The sequence below is a fragment of the Fistularia commersonii genome, chromosome 34, assembly GCF_037954325.1.
Source record: "Fistularia commersonii isolate RoL2024-O1a breed Wild chromosome 34, RoL_Fcom_v1.0, whole genome shotgun sequence".
Lineage (NCBI taxonomy): Eukaryota > Metazoa > Chordata > Actinopteri > Syngnathiformes > Fistulariidae > Fistularia > Fistularia commersonii.
In genome coordinates this window covers 4,768,276-4,785,840 of record NC_141317.1, presented here as the reverse complement: position 1 = coordinate 4,785,840, position 17,565 = coordinate 4,768,276, and the positions used below count along the sequence as shown (strand labels likewise).

General features: G+C 45.3%; 1 protein-coding gene across 1 annotated transcript; it reads right to left on the bottom strand.

The window, feature by feature from the left end:
- Positions 1-475: 475 nt before the first annotated feature.
- c1ql4a (complement component 1, q subcomponent-like 4) lies at positions 476-10,587 on the bottom strand. Its single transcript, XM_086141304.1, has 3 exons — positions 10,213-10,587; positions 8,425-9,837; positions 476-1,867 (listed from the first exon to the last, which is right to left on the bottom strand). Exons 2-3 carry the CDS (start codon positions 8,968-8,970, stop codon positions 1,688-1,690), a joined length of 726 nt encoding a protein of 241 aa, XP_085997430.1. The 5' UTR covers positions 8,971-9,837; positions 10,213-10,587; the 3' UTR covers positions 476-1,687.
- Between the last annotated feature and the right edge of the window lie 6,978 nt (positions 10,588-17,565).

Here is a 17,565-nt window from a genome sequence, read left to right as displayed (position 1 = left end):
AACGATCTCTGTTCAGACACCTGATAAACAAGGTCAATTCAATTCAAAGGTCCGGTTTGGTTTGTACAATTGATCCCAATTTTGTTGCATTTAAAAGGTACACATTGGTGGGATTTTGTGGATCCTGGGTGTATTATAAGTTGAGATCAATTTAGCGGTTTTAATGTTTTGTCTTAGACAGTGTCTTAAGGCCTATCGGAAATCCATGTCGTTGCAGGCAGTGGCTCCGGTCAACCACTGTTTCGATCTCAACCGTTAAGTCCATGCTGGCATGTCATCTATCCAGTTCTCCCCAGTCGCTTCTTCCAAATAAAACTGCTGCATTTGTATGTATGTGTGTGTACGAGCGAGTGTGTGCGCGCTACAGTGGAATGCGCGCGCCTGTGTCCAGCTGTAATGTTCACTAAGCCGAAACAAGTTACCATCCAGACAAGTTAGATATACATATTTTAATTGTAATCGTTTACGCAACCATTTCAACATATCAGATAATCTATCCCCAGATTACGGTGTTTATACATAAGATGATAATTGGACAGGTCTCTGGAAAAAATAAATACCAATGACAATTTAATTACAATAGCAGGAGTGTAATGTATTGTACAGTAAATGTATGTATAACACTTCAATTCTGCATCTGTTGCTATATCTGCGCATACATGCTGCCAAACCCTGTAACACATTTACACTCACACACACACACACACACACACATACAAAGTGAGCACACTGGCACACAAACTCACTCACACACACACATGCATACACTATTGCACAGAGCAATTATAACTTGGCTATAATGCACTTGGCAGTTACCTTCGTCACACAAAGATGCAACCCATACATTGTGCTGAGATGTGTGTGTGTGTGTGTGTGTAGTGAAGGATTCTTTTATTTTGCCACGTGATTTTCTGTACCGGCGTGCGACTCGGGGAAGAAGGACAAAACCTCTGGGTTCACAGAAGTGGCCTGGACTCAAACATTAACTTCGCCAATGCAGGATGACTCACGACATTGATTTAATTTATTGCAATAAGGGCAATTCACTGTGAAGCATATAGGGAGCAATTACAGATACAAGTTACAAAATATAGGAAGGAAATTCATCAGAAGACACTGGAGAGGAAAAGAAAAAAAGTTGAAATAAATATTGTCCAGGTAAAGATCAGGTGTCCTTCCCTGCCTCTCTTGCTCATATTTATTAATGGCATCCTAGAGGCAATTATCGAATTAACAGCTGGAGGGATTTTTTTTTTGTTCTATTTGAGTTTTTACAGTGTCAGTTTATATGTTAGATTATTTTCAATATTTCAGAGCCACGATGTGCAATTTCCACCTGCACATGTATTGTATATATTTTTTAGAAAGTCATGATTTTGCCCATGGATGGGAAATTAAACACAGTTGCTGACGATGACAGGTAATATCACACAAATCCACTCCATTCACATGTTCCAACGTTTAATCAAACCAGTCTTTTATAGTCTGCTTGTAGTATGTGTGTGTGTGTGTGTGTGTGTGTGTGTACTTGCTTGAACACATGTATGAATACACATACACTTACATACAAGGCTCTGTATGGATTTCCATGTAATAGTTTGTGTACCTCCATGTGCAACTGTGAATGTCTGTGCATGTGCGATGGCATTTTTACGACCGCTCTATCCTAGTGATTCAGGGACTAGTTTCAATCTGGGTAGATGAGAAAGCCGGAGAAGGTGCTGTACTTGTTTGTGTTTCCTCCGTGGACCTTTCCTCCGTCCAGCTGCACACAGACCTCATCACCCACGTCCAAATGCAGGATCACACTGTTGGAGGCATAGTCGTAATTCTGATCAGCATCCTGAGCGATGGCACTGGCTCTTACCTGTCACCCACAAAGGACATACGCATGCACAATTAGACTGTGCAGAAAACAAAATTAACACTTGCAAATGTCATCCCCTCGCCTTTCAGTAAACTCAGCAGCTTTTTTTTTAAAAGCCAACTATATTTTGTCACGGTTTCCTTTCGCATATCTACCGCATTGGTTTTTTTTTGTTTGCAGGCTCGATCTGGACAAATTATTAACGGTTTTGGCGCCAAAGCCATCCCGAGCACGACATCCCCTCCTCCTGTCTCCTCCGGTGGAATTCACCGTCAAGACGGATAAACGGACGGATGAGAAGGTGACCCTTGACCCCGGAGTTGGACCGAGAGCACAGCCGCTCCTCTGCGTATTGATCAGCCGCGGCCCGAGACCAGCGTGAAGAATGGAGGACGGGGATCCGATCGGGCTGCAGAGATAAGCAGACTCAGCGGGGACGAGGAGTCGTCTTAAGGGAAACCAGCTCTGGTGAGAAACAGTATCACTATCCGCAACCGGCTATTGACCTGTTGCTTATGATCCGACTCAATATGCACGATATTGAGTGACCATGCCTGAACCAGACAGCTTCACATTTGCATGCCGTGTGCGGATTGCATCCTATTGACCGCGCGGCAGCCGATCTTTACTTGTTTGTTAACACGTGAAATTGGTTTACACTTTTCAGACATTTAAATACACATGCCTCGGTTTGGTCACAATTTGAGAGGAAAAAGGGTTCGTCTTTTTCGCTATAAACCTTTTTACGGATGCCACTGCTCTACCAAAAGGATATTTTTTATAAGCATGTAAAATGGTATGCATATCATTTATCTTTTATCCTTCACTGATATTACTTAGCGTGTTTATGATATATATGGCTTTGTTTGGCACATTTGCAGTTTATCTTTAATTTCTGCAGTTTTATTCTCAACTGTAACCTGTGCTGCTCTATATCTATCACATAGATTGATGACGAGGTTGATTGCACGTCATCAATAAACAATTTTGATAAAGAGGACTATTAAGGATTAAGGTTGCTGTCTGGAAATGTTAATGCAAACCAAAAAAAAACAGGGAAATATTTCACTAAAATTATAGCGCCGCTCCCCCATCAGACCATTGTAAGGCACCAATGGGCTGCAGGCACGAATAGTGTCCACCTGCGGGGAGAGTGCTCGATCAATGCCACCGGTCGGACAAGCGGCACGCATCTCCATGACAGCCCCAAATATGATCAGCAACTCAACTGCCACCGTGTCATTTCCATCACTCGGGCCCGTTCTCCCCCAACCGGCGTGCATCGATTTGTATACAGTCAATCACGGCGCAACCGGGCCTGAATTTGCGTAACTAAAAACATTTACCGTCGCAACAATCCGGCGCCCCCATATGAATGTTTGCCGACAACCATACAGTGGTTTTCCATTGCCGAATGCAATTTGCACACGTCCATAAACACGCGGCATATTGGGGGCCGGTTGTTGAATATGTCACCCTCAATTTTGAGACAAATTGATGGGATCAGTCGGTCTCACGGGGTTTAGGGGTATATTACTCTGCCTTTACCGGCGCTTCTGGTTTCAGATGTTGTGGTCCACAGGGGTACATTCAGGCCGAGCTGATATAAAAAGTGAATGTCCATTAAAAGAAAACACCGCCCTCAGGCTCTCTAAAAAATTGTCACATTTTACTGTCTGTTATGTGGAAGAGAGAACCATAACCTGAACCCTGACATCTGAAAAGACAGAATTACGTGTAAATTATGATTATATTTATGCGGCCTTTAATTTTGTCTTATTGGATATAATTAAATCTTGTTTGATTTTGAAATAATGTTTTGTCAAGTCCCCAGCTGTCTGTGCTGCAGTGTCATGAATCAGAGGTTACGTGTTTTTCATATGAACCCGGTATATCTAATTTGAAGTCGCTGTTACTTAAATGGTTTGAATGTTGGCTTTGCACAGCGAAACTTTCAAGTCATGCATGAGCTTTTGAACCTCAAAAATATTACTGGACTGGACTCGGGGCCCAGAAAAGGTCTGGTCTTCTTCTCGGTATATTTTCCCGAGAGGTGAGCGAGCAGGATAATTACATTATTTTCTCGTTTCACAACACTTCAGGCCAATGAGAGCTCAAGCACTTGAACTCTTCGATTCAATATTGGCTATTAAATAGCAATGAATTTCTCCTTCATTTTACTTTTTGTTTTCCTCCTCAAGAAATGTTGTGATTTAGAAACACAAAGTATTTACACCATGTGCCTAAAGTCTTTATTTAATACGCCATGACAGAATCAATCCCAATTTACTTTCTTTCGGTTTACTGATCCTGTTTTTTTTTTTTTTTTCTTTTCCGGAGCGAGGCCGCTTTTTCCTTAACAATCACCAGATGTAATACAGACCGGACTTTGCAGTCTATTTTTAAATAACTACAGCCGTCCACCCGCTCAGTCATCTGTAAAGGTTAGGCTGTTGTTCTACTTGCTGCGTATGGCGGCTGTCAATAGATCATTTGCATCTTTGGCTGCTTTTGACAGCGACGCTGTCACCGTGGCGTCCAACGACACCCGGTATATTTCGTCGTTCCCCCGTGATGCATGAAAAATTGGGCTGAATTCTCCAGAATGGAATAGCAGCGTCCTAATAACGTGGTTGAGATGTGATACACCGAGCGGTGTTTGCTGTGTGCAAGGAAATAATACAAGCTCACCATTAATTCAGATAGCAGACAGACAAGCGCGAGGGAAGCCTCGGCGGGATTAGGACAAGAAGCCAACGGAGGAGTTAGATATGGCTGGAGGACACAACTGATCCATGTGAACCAGGCAGCACACTCCGCTGATCCCTGAGCTGGAAGAGGTTGCAAGCCACGAGGCAGGGACCCCCAGGGCTTGCCTGTGGCTGTCTCTTTCTCTGCCTAGCCCTTTCATTATAGGACCTCCGGTAACCACGCCTGGGAGCAGAGGGAGCCACGAGCGAGAAGGAAAAGAGTGATGGGGAAGGGGGGAAGGGGGGGGGGTGGCTACAATGTCATCTATACAAGGTAGAGGTGCGGCGCAAAAGACAGACAAGGATAGAAAAAAAACAAAAAAGACGGGGGCGGCGGAGTTTGAGGGTTGGGGGTGGGGTGGAGTAAGAGGCTGATCAAGTGAGGCTATTTTGTGAGACCAGGGAGATGTGGGGGTATATGAAGTCTTGTTTTCATCTGTGGTGCTGTGCTCCACTGGTAATAAAACTGACAGGATTCATTCACTGTGATATACTGACCTCTTAGAGCGGAGACAATAGAAAAGTAGCTGTTAAACTTACCTAAGGGACCACAACACGTAGTAGGAACGGTGGGAGAAGGGGGGGGGGGGGGGGGGGGGTCGAGGATGGGTTTGTGGAAATAGAATATTTATTGAATATGTCTCTCTTCTCCCTCGGGAGACCAGGGATTAGATGATAATAAGTGACTCAAGCAGGGATTGTTACCGGCCGTCAAAGTCAATGGGCAGTTGCATAATAACGTCCATAACTGTTCGGAGCGTGATCGGGGAGCTGACTTTATCCCGATAAGTAGTCTGCACTTCATCGAGGACTATCACGACGTGTTATTTAGATGTCTCATGGACTAAAAAGACAACGCCCGACTTGTCTTCCTGACACCATTTCTGCTCGGTATCTAACGCTTTCGGGCTAATTATATTTCACCTATGTCTCTATACTGGAAAAGGTACAATTCATTACAGCGAGTGATGACATTTGAGCGCTACCATGTGAAATAACTTGACCTTTAACCAAGCAATTAAAAGAGCCTATGACAGGTGAAAAAACAAGGAGATTAAACGGATGATGACTCATTTTCTATTTGTCTACATTGTACTTGGAATTAAGAACGTTAGATGTATCGCGGTGCATTGTGGGAATGTGAATGTGCTCCCCAGTTAATGAGAGGAAGGGGAGTTGTTTTTTTTTTTTACATTTTTTTTCCCCAGGAAGGTATGTGCCACAAATTACCATCCTTCACAGTAGAAAGCATGCAACATTAGTATAATATTTGCTACTGGAATATCAAGCATTATTTCACCCGTATATCCCTGACAGTAAGTGAGCGGCGGTGTGATGGCACACCCCTATGATGGGCGTGACACCAATGGAACTTTAATATCGGGGTCCGTTCTATCGAGGCTAAATAATATCACTATCATTTGGATAGGGTTAGTAAATCTTGGTTGTAAAATTTGATTTTTTTTTTTTTTATTAAATGTGCACGTAACACAACCGCGTTAAAGGAGAATGGGTCGTAACAATGTCGTTTATGTCATGTAACAAACACAGCGCTTGCTGATGTGCGACCTGTCACGCTGCGATGATTTGTGTAGGTTGGGTTGAGGTGTTGAGCATGTAGGCTGGCTGCACAGTGTGAGGGGATTTGGCGATAGTAATAGGTGTAGAATCAGCAGTCAGCAGCATCCTCCCGAGGTCCTGGCACGGCACGATACAACATCCCCGTCACGTGACAACAACCGCCATCGTGGCCAAAACGCACACGGGCACTCCTACATATATGGGTCACTCACGGAAGCAGATCCTGGTGCCGTTTAATGGATGCGCTGCTCGGCTCTGACCGGAATCTAAATAATAATCCCGAGTTGGTGCAGTGACACAGCTTTTAGACCACTTTTCTTTGTTCTTCCAGCGACCGTGATTACTTGTCAGGCTGAGATGTGCGGAGTGGGTGTCCATTGGTCATCGAGCTGATCTCATCCTGGCCTTCACTACCAGCCTCCCCGATGCCTCATCTACCAGCCCACTGTCTCCACACCTCCATTAAGTCATCTATCTTCCTCTGCTTTACCCCCGATCTTCCCATCAACTCACTTGTCTTCTTTTTTCACGCTCTCGCCGACTCCGAGCGGACATCTCAACATGCCCCTGTCATGTTGCGTTTCTTACGTTTCATTCATTCTCATCAAATCTGTCTTTGTGGCCGGCCGAAGAAGAAATACGTGGTTATCAATTACCTTGCAATAGCACTCGCTTTTTTTTTTTCTTTTTTGGGGGGGGTGGGTAGGAAAGGAGGTGGAGGAAAAAAAATCAGAGGGCAATCAAAGTATCCAATAAAGCCCGAGCACCTTCGCCAATAAAACAGGCGAGTGGATACCGCGATCAGAAATGCAACCTGTCAAACATGGTGCCCATTTTGTACACCCCAGCCACAGCCCCAGGCAGAATAAGCAGTAGCCTCGGGGCTTCGGTAACTCCAAGTATGATCAGGCATTCTGCAGCATTTCATTTACACTCCATTTCATCTACCAGCAACTCAGTTTCTATAGAACCCTGTTAGCTGAGGGTTCTATTTGAAGGAACTGTTTAAAGGGGGCCACCTGATGGGTGTCAGATGGACCTGGGTGAGGTTAAATTATTGAGGTGGGCGAAAAGATAATTAATGAAGAATCAATGAACAAGCCGGGGCCTGGGTTTGGCAGGGGGGAAAGTATAGCGGGTGTTCAGGGAATCTAATCTAAGATGTTTAAATTATTTAGCAGGATAAGATGACTTGAATGACAATAGAGGACATTCGGCAAGCAGCTTTAAACACACATCCGCCGTTGTCTTCTCATGCGTATCCAATAAAACGGCGGTAAATAATGTATGATTTTAAACATTCGGTTTTCTATCTAACCAAATACAGTCTAAATGAACTACTACTTTAATTCTGACTTATCGACAAGCACCGGACCGAGCGTATGGGTGAGCCGGGCCTTTTGTGCGGCCGATCCGTCAGGGGGAAGAGGGTTCAGTGGGAAATATGGTGGATGGATTTATGGGTGGATGTGGAAAGCAACTTGAGGAATGTTCCAGTAATTTGAAGTCCTTGGATAAAATCTCTGATTTTTACTTCACACACATGCACATATACATATATTCACAGACACACACACACACACACACACATACCCTACCCCATCAGCTCCTCCTGTCTTTAATTAGTGTCTGGGGAATGAGAGAGTGGATGAGTGGACTGTCAATTTTACATTTATTATTTATTTAGGTGAGGTGTAAACTGACTGGTTCACATACTGACAGCCGTTTCTTCCGTGCTCTTTTGCACTTCTGTTTAGGCAGTAATCAAGCTCGGCGTATGATACTAACTAATTGGACTGTTCCTTTCGGTGGCGGCGGCTGCATTCTGCCACTTGTCATTTAGTCACAGCACATGTGGGAATGCAAATATCACTGGTTGGGATTTTAGACTGTTCGAAATTCCCCCTTAATGAGGGGAACTATTGCTATTTCATTCTTTGGCTGTCATCGTGCCACCTGCTAAGGGGAATGTGCTCTGAATGCCAAGCGCTCAATGTTATAGAAGTGAATTTGAGTCAATAGCAACACGTTGGGTGGCCTCCGCGTGAGGAAGTCCGTCGTACGGCCGTGCGTGTGCATACATAGACGCGTACATACAGTACATACATGCACACCCACAATTGGGCTTATGTTTCCATCCTCCACATCGCACACATTCTCTCTCTCTCTCTCTCTCTCTCTCTCTCACACACACACACACACACACACACATGCCAATCTACTAACCAGTCCATTCTTCTTCAGGTCTGCCCACATGCTGCTCCCGTCGCCACCTCTCATTAGAACATGGTAGGTGAAGAAGTAAATGCCAGGTAGAGGACAGGTAAACTTTCCAGTGCTGGGCTCGTAGTAGTTACCCACATTGGTCACCACGTCGTCGAACTTCAGTATCTCAGTCCCCTCGTGTTGCTTGCGTAGCCCTGCGTAAAAGGCAATTTTGGGAGTGTAAAGCGAGGGGGAGTAGCCGCCGGGACCCGGACCGGGAGGCCCCTGCGGGCCCGGCTTGCCGGGATCGCCGGGGGGCCCGCGTGCTCCCGGAGGGCCGGGGATCCCCGGGGGTCCCCGAAATCCCGACTTCATTTTCTTCCCAGCGTAATCCTGGGGTGGCGGAGACACGGCCGTCAGCTCCTGGCCCGGTTGGGAGGTGGTGTAGGGGTCGCATACCATCCTGCAACTTCCGAGCATTTCATAGCGGCTGCCTGCGTTTCCAGCGGTCCCGCCTTTGGTTGTGTGGACCAGCAGGGGAATTGCCACTAACAATATGAGAACCATGGCTACACCTACGGCCGCTCCAATTACCCGTTTCCTACGGCTAAGCCGCGAGGCGGCCAGCGTCAGGAAGTCCTCTTCCCCTTTGGCTGGAATTGTGCCGGCCAGGATGATGCTTTTGAGAGAACCGATGTGTTGTGAAAAGGTGCACGAGGACTTTGAGGGGCGGGGGGGGAGTGAGGGAAAGTGTATCTCTTGGGTCAAGTTTGAAAGATAAGGCAAAACGGCAGACGGCCAGAGGGTTAGGCAAGAAAAAAAGGGAGGGTTAAAGGATCCGAGAAAAACTGCGAGGACGTGAACGAGGCCCAAAGAGAAAAAAAAGGAAAAAATTTAAAATATCGTATCTAAAAAGATGAAATGCAACACGGTCGATTTTACGGAAACAGACACAAATCTCGGGCTCTCAGATCCGCGGTGGCACACTTCCAAAAGCATAATTCATCAACCCGAGTCTGGTTCACTCTCTCTCCTTTGTCATTGTTTGAACTTTCCCTCCGCCCTCCAGTTCAGTTCATCATGACCGACGCTTGTGTAAGTGCAGCTTATAAAAAAGTTGGTTAGACAGAAAAGAGAAAAAAAAAAAAAGAGCTGCCAAATTCAGCTCATAAAGTAGCGGGTCGGGGAGGGGAGGGCCGGTGTTATTAATTTGGTTTAATGACGTGTAATTTACAGTCCCTTTAAAAAAATAAGAATAAATCTTCTCCCATTCAAGGTTATCACTTCATGCAGACGTGCCTCCGGCTACAAGGGACGGAAAGCGATGGGCAGTCCTCCGCCAATCGGTTTGTTCCCTGCCATTTCAGGAGAGCTATTACACTTGGTCAACCTGGGTGAGCTCAGGACGGATTCTTCTTCTTGTTATATCTGGATCTGGGGAGGAACACCAGAAAAGCACCGCCGCTCAATAATTCATTCACCTCAGTGTCATTCTTATGTACATAATTGAACTGTTACATGGATTCAAATGTGAATTCCGGCAAGGAGCTTTAAAGCAATCCCGATTCAAAAAAAAATAAATGAAAAAAAATACTTTTTTTTTTTTTTTTTTTTTTGGTTGTTTTTAAGAAATGAACATTTTATCCATTAGCTGAGATGTTACTTGTTACTATCGTGAATTACCCGAAACAAGGACGGATTCACATCTTTCTATCAACAACTTTCCAAAAACACTTGTGGGGTAAAAATAAATAAATTAATAGATAGATTAAATTGATTAATAAATAAATAAACAATAAAATCCCTCACCGCTTTGTATTCCGGTGATGTTTTCGGTAGGCGGACCTGCCCGGGCATCGTCCACCTCCGCGGCTCCACCGACGCGGCCGGAGACCTCGGAGAGCCGGGCGGGCGCGGAAGCCGGAGAGCCGCCGAGCGCGCAGAGAGACGCCGGGAAAAGTGACGGGGAGTTTCTGTATCAGCGCTTCGATCCCCTCTCCTCTCTCCGGGCGGATGATCTCATTCGGGTACCGCTTACCTCGGAAGAAATGTACTTAGGAAAATACTTTTTTTTTTAGGGGGGTGGGGCAGGGGGAGGGGGGGGTTGTAATTACAAGTAAGGGACGCACGGCTGTTTTGGCGCTCCTATCCAGACCGGCCGCTCTGCATCTCCTTTGCGCCGCGTTTGGTCCATAGACAGTTAGGTCACACTTGTTAGATCTCTCTCTCTCTCTCTCTCCTTCCCCCTCTCTCTCTCTCTCTCTCGTCCTCCCTCCCCCTCCATCCATCCCTCCCGTTTCAGCGTGCTCCCGTGCGTAACGTAATACTATCATTATTATTTTTGCGATCCCAAACGATCCGTGAACTAATGGCACATATTATTTTCTCACTTTTTTTTTTTTTTTTTTGCAACCCCCTCCAGACATTCACCTGTTGTTAGAGACGAAAATATATTCAAAATTAAAAAAACAAAAAAAACATTTTTATTTTCCTTGAGGGAGTTACTATTTTTCATTTTTTATTTTTTAAAAAGCAAGATTTTTCATCCTCTATGTTCCCGGCGAAGGGAGGACAAAAGGAGATGGGGCAAGTCTCCTCGGCAGGATGTGTGAGAAATTGAGAGGAGACACTAAATGTTCCCCAGACCATTGTCTGTGTGTGACTCACATCCCACAGCTATAAAGCCTCATTAGTGAGACACCCTGCCCAACACATTTCGCTGCTCTTTTTTTTCCTTCACTTAAAACCCTGCACACACACACACACACACACACACATATAAATATATATATATAGACACATACATGCAGTTGAGGCAACTGGAGGCACAGACATACTGTTGAGCGTCTTCGTCATGGGAGGTTGTGTGTGCCATCGCGTTTTCTGGAACATTTCGGAGACGGCGTTTCTTTTCTTTTTTTTTTTTTGTCACTCAGGCCAGTGGTTTGTCTGTCATTTTTAGTTTCAGCAGATCCCACCACAATCATCGTTTCCAGGGGCCGTGTCCACCTGTCTCGCGAGCCCGGTCACATATTCCACTACGTTAAAGTTTAATAGCGTAGCAGCGGGAGGAACAGGTCCCACATACAGTATTGATAACTGCCTTTTTCATCAACCTCTACATCCGTGACCTCTCCCTCCTCTGATATGATGACCGCTGTCAGGCGATATAGAGATCATCCGGCCGGGTTTCCCCCCCCGCGCCAGAAACGGGACAGCGGGATAATCACAGAGTTCAATGTGGTTTTCCAAGGATGAGTCGGATTTTAGGGGGAAATTGAGGCGGAAGCCGGCCGGACATTTTTTTTATTTCCAATGGGAGATTTTGTGGAAGCGAGCGGCACGGGGTCAGGCTAAATGCTGCGTCAGACCCAGTTTTCAGATCAGTCAGTCGGCTCCAGTAGAACATCGCTCAGAGGTCCTAAGTAGCACGGGGCAGACAATCATCGCCGACAGTCAGAGGCAATATGCTCAGGATTGGATTTTTAAAGCCTTTTAAAATATTACTGAGATGATTAATATTGAAATATGTTCATGTCTCTCAGCTACCTGCCTCCCTACGTCCCTATTCTCTTCTCCATTCGCTCCCCTCGGTCTTTGCCGCCGTTGAAAATTTCAATATAATGCATTATGCTAATTGCGTTTGGCTCTTTTAAAATTTTTTATTCAGAGAAATTGCTTTATCGTGCCACTTTCTTTAAATATCACCGCAACTCTATTGTCACCGAGCACTATAGGAACCTTAAAGTGAGGCTTTTTGAGTAATTGCCCGGTTTAATAATTAATTTCACGTGCTATCATATATTATGATACAACGAGTGTAAATCTTTGTCTTTTATGCACATGGCTGCATAATTTTCTACATGGGTTTTCACTCTTATGTTCTGTGTAAACAAGTGGGAGAGTATTTATGGCCATATTAGTCATATTAAATGTCTTTATGCCATGGCAGATTTGTCTGCACTTGTTTTATGCAAGAGCTTAAATTAAGTCATCCACAGGCAGCTTTTATAAACAACTTTTAATATTTCAAGTTAATGAAACGCAAGGCACAAAACAAAACCGACGGTTTCATTCCAGTTACCAGAGTCGGTGTTCAACCTTTTGGTGATTTTGGTGCGTTCCGGGAGTTTGACCAATGCCTACAGATGATCATTTCCGAGGGACGATGACCTATCGTTACCCGGGAGATACGTCGTCGCCACGGTTAGAACCAACAGAAACCGTCTCTCAAACTCCCGTTCTTTGCCTCGTGCATGATTTTCCTGAAAGGGGATAAAAACGGTGATTTGAGGCAAACTTAAAACAGCATATCTGCAAGAGTGTTACCGTAGAAACAGCCTAAATATATGACATTGAAATATATATCTATTACCTGTTTAGGATTTCACCGATTCATTCTCCATACCGCTTATCCTGCACTTGGGGTTGCAGGGGGTGCCTCCCCCAGCTGTAGTCGGGCAAAAGCGGGGTTCACCCCGGATCGGCCCCCCCCGGTCCATCACAGGGGCCACGTATATGCAATGTAGAGAAAAAATAACCGATCACTCTCATTCACAGATCCGGGCAATTTAGGGTCTCTTTCTGTTTTCGGAGGAAATTCCACGCAGAACACGCAAACTCTGCACGGACAGGTCGGAATGGAAGCGGGAACCACCACGAGGGGCCGTGCCGGGCAGAATATATTTTGCATCATGAGTGATGAGTATGACTTTTTTTTTTTTTTTTTTGGTTTTGTTTGTATTCTACACTTTCCTTCCACGTGCCATCGTGCTCGAAATCTATCTCGAGATTCGCTTTCGGCCAAGCGGCCGCGCATTTGTGAGCGTCACGTGCCAGGGTATGGATATTTCTATATCCTGGTGTTGTGCTGTTTCATTAAGCTCTGATTATGGGGCCTGATGCAGACTGACAGCGTGCAGATTGAGTTGCACAGCTACTCTGATTCTCTCTATTAATAACAACCCTCCACACTGCCGTCCCGAACTACATTTATTAATCACAATTTGTCATCTGTCCGGCTCTCCACCTCTCCTTCTCCCTTTTTCTCGCCCTCCCTCTTGAGCTCAGTCCTCCTTTTCCTCCTCTGCTCCCTCAGCAGGGCCAGTTATCCCTGCACCTCCCCTACCCCTTCACGCGCCTCCTACCCCTCGCCCCAGCTCCGTGCGCCTTCAGCTCAGAGACATGGTCCAGCATACTGAGGGATCCTCTCGCTCCCCCTCCTGCATAAGCTCCTGCTCGCTCACTGTAACTGCACTCCGGAAGGAGTCTGATTGATCAAGAGCTCTATATCTTTAATCAAAAACAGCAAAATGGTGAGGACAAATGTACAAATATGCATGATATATCATACCTGGATATGGATAACAACGGCGGTATATTATAGCGTGTCATTCCCTTCAAAAACCTTGTCACTATGGCAATAGACGCCTCTTTGCTGTCTCAAAGAGGCGTGGATTTTTTTACAAACACTTGTTTCTGCCACTTGAAATTTTAATGAATGCAAAACGCTGTCATTTAATCGATATGTATGCCTGGACGGGCTCCGTCGCGATATCGGTGAGGAAATATTCCCATAACTAGAATTTCGCTTCAGCCCGTGTCTCATTGAAATGGCCCCTGACCCCACTCAGAGAGATGATTTATGTGTCAGCCGCTCCCACGGGCCCCCTCGCGACGTCACTCCAATTTTCAAACTGACGCTTTTTTGGCGACTTTTAAGATATTCATTTTACCCGATCTCGAATGTATCCACGCAGACCTGTGGTTCTCGGCGTTAGCTCTTTAGCCAAGCGTCTGGTATTCGCCGTTTTTGTTGCATTTTCAAACAGTGTGTGTCGAGGAGGAAGGCTTTCGGCAGGCGGGGGTGTGTGTGTGTGTGTGTGGGGGGGTTCCTCTAATTACCTCACCCGTTCAGCCCGTTCCTTGGCTGCGGCACGCCGGGCCCTCCGACTGTTTTCTCTAAGCAGAACGGGTGTTTGGAGTTGGGGGGGGGGGGGGCAGAAGTGATTTTCATGTGCAAATGTCAGTCAGTCCGCTCCCAGCAATCACAGGGCCGTCTTCTCCAGAGATCCTCCTCGAAACGCGGCGTGAATAATTTAGCAGCTCTGTGCCACCATGCTTTGGGGTCGCAACCTTCCAAAGTGATGACAGAAAGACACTGGCTGTCTTCCTCTCCCATTCAGTTCTATTACCACTTATTTACCCTTCCCCGTTCCTGGCAGACGAAGCAAGAGGGCCGCGCAGGAAGGGCGGGGGTCCGGGGCGGGTGGGTGTGGGGGATCATCGGTGCTGAATAAACGGTGTCACAAAGCAGAGCTCAGCCAAACAATGACATTTGTGAGCATCCCCCCATGTCAGTGGCGATCCCTTCTCCCGGCGTGATACAAACACACACGGCGCGCGAGATCACGCAGGCCACCAGGCACGGACAAAACACACACAATCGCGGGGAAAAGGTTGAGATGTGATGCGCGGCAGGGGCGGACGGGCGGGGGGGCGGGGATGTCAGAGCGGTCTGTTTTTAGAAATGCAGGTTAAGATTCATCCTCAAATGCGGAATGAAAAAAAAACTTCGAGAGATAGGAGGGGGTTACTTTTAACGGCGTGACAAGGGAAAAGCAGGGAGACATAAAGGACAGAGTGAAAGAAATTAATCCATCCTTCCGTTTAGACGCTCAACATTTCTATCATTCAAACGGAGACAGACGGCGTTCGGTCTGACAGCGGTGGTCATCACTCGTCGGCGGTGGCGTCTGACAGCAGCGTGACGAGAACGAATGGACTTTCCAGCCGTTCCAGCCAAGACACATGTTGTTGGAAGGAAGATACATTTATCTGCTTCATCATTTTTTTTCTTTTTTTTTCCCCAAGTCAGGAGCAAGTGTTTCACACCCTCTCTTCAATTATCTCTCACTTCTTCCGCACATTTATTTCGGGCCTCTTGATCTAGAACAACTGACACTCATTTACAACTAATAGTCATATTCACATCAAGTGACTGTCTCGGGGAAAATAAAAACGCACGCTTGTAGTAACATAAAATTACATAACTACAAACAATCCGCCGGTGTTTTCGTTGTCTTCGGAGTAAGCCGTTCCGTGATGTATTCTCGCATAAATGCAGCGTAGTTGTTTGTAAAACTCAAAGGAAGACCTGGAGGTACATATAATATCCTTAGGCCTCTTTTTCTTTTTTTTCCTCCTTTTTTTTTTTAAACAAAAAGCCTGTCAGCATACTAAATCACTGTTTATTATTTTTTTCAGACTATTACATTTTGTCATACTCCTCGCAAATAATCAACATGCAGTATGAAAGGGAAGTTTCTGACGAATTCAAATTCCATCACAGAGGATTATAGTTTTGTAACTGAGCTATGAATAGTACAAACAATTTTGATTCGTATTTTTCAATCGTCTCAAACGGGATACGAACGGGATCTCTCATTCATAACTCATATAGATATAAAACCATTCATCCTCTCATTAACACGCCATAAAGAGACATACAACTATTCATCCTCTCATTCACATATCTGGGTTATATAGACACACAACCATTCACATTTTAATTCACACATCAAATGGAGACACAACCATTCATGCTCTCATTAAGAGACATACAGCCATTCACGCTCTTATTTCACAAATCTGGGTAATTTAGGTTCTCCGCTGAACCGGCTGAATGAGATACCGGAAGAAACCCATGCAGACACGGGAAAACATGGAGACTCTGCATCCAACCAGGGAGCTTTGGACTGTGAAGCGGTCAGGGCTAAAAGGATAAGTTTTTCAAGAAAAAAAAGGGGTGGCGCTGGAAGTAGAGCGGTCATCTTTGTAACCGAACGTTCCTGGTTCTATTCCCAGCTCCTCCTCGTTTGTCAAAGTCTTGTCGAGCAAAACGCTAAACCCCGAACAGCTCCTCTGGCAGCCCACTGCTCATGGTTCATAGCAGAGAACCCATTTCCCCACGAGGGATTAATAAAGGATAAATTATTATTAACCAGTGCGCCATTGTGCTGCCCAAAGAAAATATTTAAAAAAAAATTAAGAAAAGCACCTTTTTACATGCTTCTAATCACAGGGTTTTAATCAACACCAAATATATTCATCTATGTTGGTTTGTTGGCAATTTCAATGTTTGATCACCAATCAAGAACTAGGTTAGTAACAGGGGCGTTTTGATTTCACTGTAAATTTACTGCTCTGCATTACAGTTACTTACAGTCTCATATAACTGAAAATCATAGAAGCTGGCCTTTTTAGCCTTTTTTAAGCCTTTTTTTGACTTTTGATTTTGATTCAAGACTTTGAGAACACAAAGGGTGCGTGTCTGCAGCGGAGACAGAAAAGTTTCAGTACAGCTCAATGCGTTTGGAATCAGTAGATAAATAAAACGATTTCCCTTTCGAAGCGCCGAATAGATAGAATATATTTTTAATATTTTAGGGGAAAGCAACTGTGGGCTCATCACAGTCCTGCTTGTTTCATAACCAATTTCATCACCAATTTAACCCAATTTAAAAAGGAATTTAGGTGCGAATTCCAATGTATACTTGTCTTTTAATTTCTCTTCTGAAGCAGTCCCCGAAATCCCACTAAACCATCGGCAATGATGTCATCGAAATGCCCAAATCGATTGAGGAAGTATCAATTATCCATTTTGGACATGTTTTTCAGGCGAACCAACACAAAAGTCCGACTCGACTACTCCTTCGTGGTGTTTCGTAGTCTCCCATCGGGTCAGATGTTGTTTATTTCATTTCAATTCTTTCATCAGTTCCAGCCAAGAATGCCTTCGCAGGATTATCCGATCGCCTCGTCCCCTCGGTCTCGCGGACGATCCTCCGACCTCCACCGGGGAATCCGGTGCTGTTTCGTTGCCGTCGCCGTCCACGGGTGTTTTGGCCTCGCGGCAGATACTGCCTGCGTGCCGTGTTGCTCTTTCTACCCCTTTCAACAATCCGGCGAGGGATGTTGTAATGTCAGTGTTTGGGCAATGAGATTACATTCCACACTGTTTATTGATCCCCTCACTGAAGCCTGGGATGTTTTGTCGGGGCGTGGCCTTCAGCTTTGTGGAGAGGCACTGGACTTCCACAGCATGGTGCGGTATCGGCGCAATGAATATTCAAAAATCCTTTTCTTAAAGCACAGGTGTCA